Source organism: Tupaia chinensis, unplaced genomic scaffold (genome assembly GCF_000334495.1).
Source record: "Tupaia chinensis unplaced genomic scaffold, TupChi_1.0 Scaffold143935_1, whole genome shotgun sequence".
In the NCBI taxonomy this organism is placed as follows: domain Eukaryota; kingdom Metazoa; phylum Chordata; class Mammalia; order Scandentia; family Tupaiidae; genus Tupaia; species Tupaia belangeri.
The window spans coordinates 102,667-109,938 of NW_006203786.1; the positions used below are offsets into that span (position 1 = coordinate 102,667).

The following is a 7,272-nucleotide window of genomic DNA, read 5'->3' on the forward strand; positions in this document are numbered from 1 at the left end:
TCTTTAATTTGCCTCGAGGAAGCTGGTGTCCTCAACCTCGCATTCAGCATGGGCTTAAGATCTGGGAGGGTCAGACCCAGACATGCGATTAGAAAAGGAGGCAGGATGGGGCAGGGGATTTGGAGTTGAGAAGACCCACATTAACATTTTGATTCTGACACTAGCACAAGCGACAGAAACGATGAGTCCTGATTCCTTACTTTTGATAGAAGGTATAATAATACCTACCTTTTAGATTGTTGTAACAGTGAAATGAAATACTATACAGACAGCACTTGGCAGAGTGCCTGATCCAAAGAAGACACATATTAAGAAGAGTGGAGCAAGGGAGGGGAGAAAAGCCAGAAATACTCAAATTAGGCAAACCCATCGAAACAGAACATCAGTTGGTGGCTGTCATGGGCTAGGAAGAGGAGGGATTTGGGAGTGGCTGCTAATGGGTCTCAGTTCTAGTTTCGATATGGTTTCTTTTTAGGTGATGAAAATGTTCTGGAATTAAATGGTAGTTTACACAACTTTATGAATACACTAAACATCATCAGCCAGCAGGTAGCATGGTGGTTAAGATGCTGGATCCCACACGCCTGACTTCTTGATTTGAGTCCCAGACCCAGTGGTTTGAAAAGGACATGCATGTGTGTGTGCCCAAAGTCTCAAGAGGAGAATGGAGGAGAAGGGATTGTGGCGTGGCCATTCCCCGTTAGGGGTGATTTCTCACTTTCTCTCTTTTTCCTGCTGTCTTTTTCTGGTGAGCACATGTGCCCTACAACAAAAAATTTTTGAAAACAAACCAAAAATAAGTCAAGAAGTACTCTTTAAAATGATGAATTCTGGACATGAATTCTACTTTAATAACAAGAAGAAGTTACATACATACACAAAGATGAAAACACAGTAGAAGCCTAAGGAAACTGCTGAAGACAGGAAAGTACAAAGAGTAGAGGCGACGAGGAGGAAATTAAGGCATGGAAAAGGGAGTGTGCACACGTGTGTGTGCATATGTGCACATTTGAAGAACAAGCCTGACCTTCATGTGACTAGCATTTAACCGGAAAATCCAGTTACTGAAAACGACCCACTGGCTGACCATGCTGACCAACAGGGGTGTGAGGAGAGAACCCCGAGCTAGGGGCTAGGAGGCTCTATGCTTATAACCTCTAAGACTGATCAGGCCCATTCCTCTCTTCAAAGACAAGGAGACCCTGGCCAGAGAATGGAAGAGATTTCCCCCAGGTGGCCGAGATGGGGCTGAGCCCCAGGCGTCCCTAACTTCACTGGCTTCTTCAAGTGCATTCAGCCTTCCCAGACAGGAAGACGGGAGGGTTAATGGAGGTCGACGGCTGCTTTTCCTCAGTAATTGTGTGGGGAGGGCAGAGCCTCGTCTGGAATGGCAGCTGGCATTCTGTGTTCCTGTTTATTGCAGTTTATCTCAAGCAGTCATTTCCATTCACCTTTTAAAAAAAACATGAGGCACAGCTGTGGCTTCACTTTAAATATTGTTCCTTCCAGCCTTTTAATTTTTTCACGGGGTCCTCCCTAATCTTTCACTATAATTGGATGCACAACAGAGAGACAGCACCTCTGAGGAACAAAGCCAGGCGAGCCGGCTTGCCGGGTCCCTGGACCACACACCGCCCTGTCCTCACTCCCTCAGTCTGCGCAGGGTCTGGGGACAGAAGGAGGATCCATCCAGCTTCTCTGTGCTTCCTCTGCTCTGGGACAAAGTTGGAGCCACTCCTTTGCCATACTCCATATTAAACTGTCTTGATTTCCTTCTGTCTCTCTCCCTTAGTGTAACTGGGGCCTCTCTCTGCCCTCAGACGGCCATAGGACCTGCCAATTTTACAAGCCCACAATGGCAGCTGAACATTCTTCCAGGCAGCACCGACCCTGTGCAGCTGCCTCCCTGTGTGGACTCTAAGCTCCCAGGGGGACCCTCAGCCTCCTGTCTGTGATTCTGGCATGGCACACCATGACGGGAGCACAGAGAGCTCCTGGCAAATGACGGTGGAAGGAATCAGGACCTGACTCCGTGCTGCATGCCACAGTGGGCCTGAGGACAGCGAGCTGTGTGGCTCCTCAGCAGCAGACTGGAAGTTGCTCACAGTGGGCAGGGGATAGTGGGCTGGACACATGCATGTCGGGTGCTGCCAAGGCCTGCACTCTGGTCTTCCCCAATACTAAGACCTGCTTTCTGCAGAGTTTTACTACTACTGAATAAACCAGAGGGCCGTAATGAAATATCTTTCTTAAGATCAGAACCTTCCCCAAGGAAAGGGACAGATGCATAATCTTTTCCTTCCTTTGCCCTCCGTGGGATCTAATTTTAGTCATCGGAAAGTGACCTTTCCCCTGAAGGCTGTTTGTCTGACTTTAAAACAACCCTGTAACATAATCCCTGTACGCATGTGGTATTTATTAGTGCAACTGGTTCAGGGAATTCGATGGTACCCAGGCAGAGGTGTTTTTTTTTTCAATTGTTTTTGACAACTGATATTAAAGTGGGATAAGTGTATCACAAGAGAGGAAAGAAGAAATTACTAGAACTTTCATTTTTATTTCTATTTTAAACATTTTATTCTTTAAACTATCGATTTGTAGACACATTTATGCGTCATATACTTTTACAGTGGTAAATGAGTATAATTTTTCTGAAATAAAAAAACAATTTCTGAATCAAAAATTATAATTTTTTAATGAAAATAATGTATGAATTAGAAAATAAGTATAACATGTGAGTTAAAAATAATTTCTGAATTATTAGCGGCACAGACTCAAAAAGATTTCACTGATGGATGGATGGATGGATGCAAGGTCAAAAAAACCTACAGAGCACTGCTTTATGCCAGCTAATTTAATTTTCTACTTAGCCAACCAAACAGCAAAAACATTAGAGAAAAGAAAAGGAGGATTCTAATTAGGGAAAGTGACTTTTATACTAGCTACATGTTTTCCTATTCTTTACATATATTTTTAAAAAGCATATGTTGCCCCGTTTTACTAGAAGCTCTTAATAAAATTACAATAGTGTTTCTTCAAAGACTAATAAAACCTCTCTAGTAAACACGGCATACATAAATTGAAAGCACTTTGCTGGAAAAAGAAGGTCGTTAAAAAACTGAAATGACAAGAGAACAACTCATGTTTCAGACCCAGAAGTGACATAGTGATCCCTAGCATTCCACACATCTAGAAGTTTCACCTAGTGCTTTTATTTTTTTGTACTAACCTATGAGCTACTCTTTCTCCAGCAATCACATGCAGCATTGTACGCCTTCCTTAGATAATGGCTCACACAAAGCAACTCTGTTTGGTTGTTGTGGATGTGCGAAAGCTCCTGGAGGCTTACATGTTTGTGGCTTTAGTCAGCCCTGTCTCCGGTTGCCGGTCTATCACTGCCCACTAATTCCAGGCATCTGCACTCACTCTCCCATTTCTAAGCAGGATAAAACTCCAGTGGTTGTGGCTTTATTGTTGGCGCATTAGCAATGGTGTCTTTCAGTTTTCCTACATGCGAAGTGACCTGCAGTTTTCTCTCTGAGAAACAGTTTGACAAAGAACACCGTGACCAGTTCTCTGGCGCTGAAAGCAGAGGCAGTAGGAGGACAGCACACTTGCTCTGCAGGGTTGGATAAGCAATCAGACGCTATGGGTGTCTTCTGCACACCGGCTTCCGGCAGGAAAGAACAGCTGAGCGGTTTTAGAGTTTCAGGACTCTGCGACCTTATCAACTTGGGGGTGGGGGACAGGGGATACAAAATGCACAAGGGAACATGGCAGGCCACTGAAGCCTTCTTCATATATGTTAAGTTTTAGCTTCTGGAAAAAGAACATAAACTATTGTGAACTGCTCTAAGAAATAAAGTTTATACTTCAGGTAGTGCCCACTCTCCCACCAATGCATATAAACAAGATATTGACTATGATTACAATGAAGGTTCTATCATGATAGAAGCTCCTTTCTAGAACTCACTCTGGGAAAAAGAAAAGAAAAGAAAAGAAATGACATATTTGACCAAATAAAAAGTTGAGCTGCGAAATGTACTGTTCTGTCAGGTGATATGAATGGATATTTGCCTCGGAGTTTGGAAGAGAAGACTGCATTTCCAAGTATACGTCAGAAGGGCCCTTATTCTTCGTACTATGCTGTGTTGTGAACCACACTTGACAACAGCAGATAATAAGGGGGAAGGATAGAGTGTGTGTTTAGCCTTCTGTGGACAGACAAGCATATACTTGTAGTTTCATTTCATGACCTCACCCATGTAACTAAAGCTATTTTTACTTGGGCCTGTCATTACCAGCTGATTACCATATAAAACATTCCCAATATAGATTTAAAGACTTTCAAAAGAAAAGGCAAAGAATTAACCGCTACTGTATCCATTTTGAAAAACCTCTAACTTTTCTTGGTGAAACTTTATACTTTTTCTTGTTAAACACATCAAACTTAGAAAGATAGGGTAAACATTATTTACTGGAGGCAAACTGTCAATTTATTGCAATAATTTGATAAAATATTCCTTTACATAAAAAGCCTGCCTAGCAATGAAATGCATGAATAGAATTTTCTCAACGTCAGAATACCAACATGTGTATTTAAGTTACCGTTATAATATATAATGACTTGAAAGTGGGAAAAGCAGAAAGAACACTCCCAGCTTGACGGTTTTGAATTTTGTGCATTTCGTTTTCCTGACTCTACACTACGGCAGTGGCCACTGGCTGTGGAATCCGGCTCCCAGTTAGAAAAATGGTTCAATTGTTTATAAACAAAAGAGCTCTCCCCTCCTTACCTTTTTATAATTCCCCTCCATATCCAATGGGGATTCTTGCCTGATGATGTCAGCCATTCCATCACTGTCCAAATTCATCCTTTAACTCTAGAATTTCACTGAAGAAATAACCTCCCATGAATTCTGATAGGCTGGTATGCCCACTGCCCCGTACCCGGTTACTGCTCATGCTGACAAGGAGGCCAGCTAGAGTCCATGCCTGGCTGAGTGTGTCCTTGCCCCGCTCTGTCCCAGAGACACCGCCCTGTCCTGCCTCCCTGGTCTGCTCCTCGCTCCTGCACTGGACAGCTGCCTCTCCCTGTCCCTGCGTGTCCAGAGGACAGCCTTCCCACCATCTGCTGTCACCTTCCCCTGAACGATCCGCCCAGATTCCTCACCACAGCACCTTTCCTGCTCTCAATAAAGGAAAAGAGAGGTAGGGAATTGCGGCCCGCTGACCAGACGCCCTGCGTGGGGCTGGGTGTGTCTGGAGACAGGCAATCTTATTCTGAACGAGGGGTAGATGGCGCGGGATAAAAATAGACGCGAAAACTTCAGCCTTGCACACTTCACTCGTGAGACAGAAGTCGGGGATCCCATGACCAAATGAAGACAGTGTAATTTAAAGGCTGACCTGTCTGAGAGAGGCCTACGCTTTCTTTTTTCATAACCAAACATTTCTTAAAATTAGATCATGAAAGTCTCATCTGGTAGGAGCCTCAGCTCAACACTGAAATGGATTTCCAAAACAGAGAGAGAGAGACCCTCTGCCCAGGAGCTGGGCTTTGTTCTATTAATATAGGCAAGAGAAAAAGATCCATCAACTTTTCTTTAAAATTCAGCCAGTGGCGGGCTTTTCCACAAAAGCAAACGCCCTTTTCTATGACTCTTTTCACTCTTTTCCCATGGCTTCTGGTTTTGTTTACAGGCTTTACATGAAGGGAGGGAAAAGGGCCACAGCTGGAGGATGTTTTGGTGCAAGAAAAAGACCAACAGAAGCACACACACAAACACGCAGTTGTCATTATTACTACTGCCAGAAACTGCAAAATAGACCCACAATTTATTTAGTTTTTGGAAAAGTTACTGTTTGTAGGAGAAACGGGCCAGAGAAGAATTCAAAGGCCAAGCCTTCATGTAGCAACACCATCTTACCCTCAGACATGCTTAGATAGAAACGTGCCAGTCAACGCGTTTTCCAGAAAAGATTCTTGAGCAATGGTAACACCGTTAAGAACAGAGTTCCAAAACCCCATGCTAGATGGTTTTGGCATCTGAACCTTCGCTGACAAGCCCACCTTCAGTCATCTACTTATTTCGCTCCATAACTTTTTAAAAAATTCAATTTGTGGAGGATTTCTGGCATCCACGTGCAGCCTGACTTCTGCAAAACAACTGCTTTCCTCTGCAGCTCCCATCCAAGACCAATCCTTCCCTTATTCCATCCTCACGAATTGCACGTGTCAGGCACTACAATGCCGAGCTGTATTGCATGAGCCGCCCTTGCCTTTGGGCGGGCTCCTCCTTCGCAGCAATCTCTCTGGTCTTACTCTCCTAAGACCCCAGGCCCCTCACTCCAGATGGGGCTTCCCCATCCTCATGAAGGGAGGACAGCGTGTTTCCTAGAGCCTAATGGCAATGCCGCCCACCGAGTGCTTCCTCTAGCGCCTGTGTTGCCATCAAAGGGGAATTCACCAAGGTTAAGGCTTTCGGGTTAAATTATGCTTGGTCCAGTCAGTGGCCTGGTGGTTAAGGAAGCTGGATCCCAGATGGCCAACTATGTGATTCAAGTCCCACTTGGCAGCTTGAAAAAACACACTAGGTGCATGCATGCCCAAATTATTTCTGTAGAAAAATGAAGACAGGCTTGTGTGTAACCGGCCCCATGGGGGGTGCTTTGTCCCTTCTTCCCCACCCCCACTACTCCTCTCTACCCCATCTCTCTGTCTCTGAAGAGCAAACACGCTCCCTAGCAAAATTAAAGTAAAATGGTATGCTCAATCTACTTTGAAGGACCCTATGTATGTTAAATCCTGCCAAAGGGGGTTAGTTAAAATGAAATATACATCTTTTTACAAGGCATATATTAACATAACAACAGCCACCCCTTACTGAGGGGTTGCTACACGCCAGGCACTTGAGATGTGCTTTCTACATGAACCTTTAATCCTCCCAACCCTTTGGAGTAGATAACTTTTTTTTTGAAGAGAGATTTTTGCTATAGGGTGCATGCACTCATCAGAGAGACAAAGAGAGACAGAAAGTAAGAAATCAACACCCCCCCCCCCACACACACACACACACCGGGAGAATGGCCATGTCAAAATCCCCTCTGCATTCTCCTCTCGGAATGTTAGGCAAGCACGCACAATGGAAGCATGAGTTGTAAGCCTTCGGGTCCAGGGCTGGAACCGCAGTTGGCTATGGGAGAGTCCAGCGATGTAATCATTATGCCATCTGCTGGGCCCTGGAGTAGATATTATAAGCTGCCTTCCTG

The 7,272-nt window shown here is 44.5% G+C and overlaps 1 protein-coding gene across 2 annotated transcripts in view; it reads right to left on the reverse strand.

The window, feature by feature from the left end:
• The window catches only part of SCHIP1 (schwannomin interacting protein 1), a 71,276-nt gene that overhangs the window by 51,462 nt on the left and 12,542 nt on the right, over positions 1-7,272 (reverse strand). Inside the window, exon 1 of one of the 2 annotated variants that reach the window (XM_006165504.3) lies at positions 4,797-5,048. The exons of the other annotated variant lie outside the window; for it this stretch is intronic. Within the exon in view, the coding sequence (XP_006165566.1) occupies positions 4,797-4,874 (78 nt within the window). The 5' untranslated portion in view covers positions 4,875-5,048. Of the gene's footprint in view, positions 1-4,796; positions 5,049-7,272 lie in introns of those variants that run through there. 2 annotated transcript variants of the gene reach the window in all.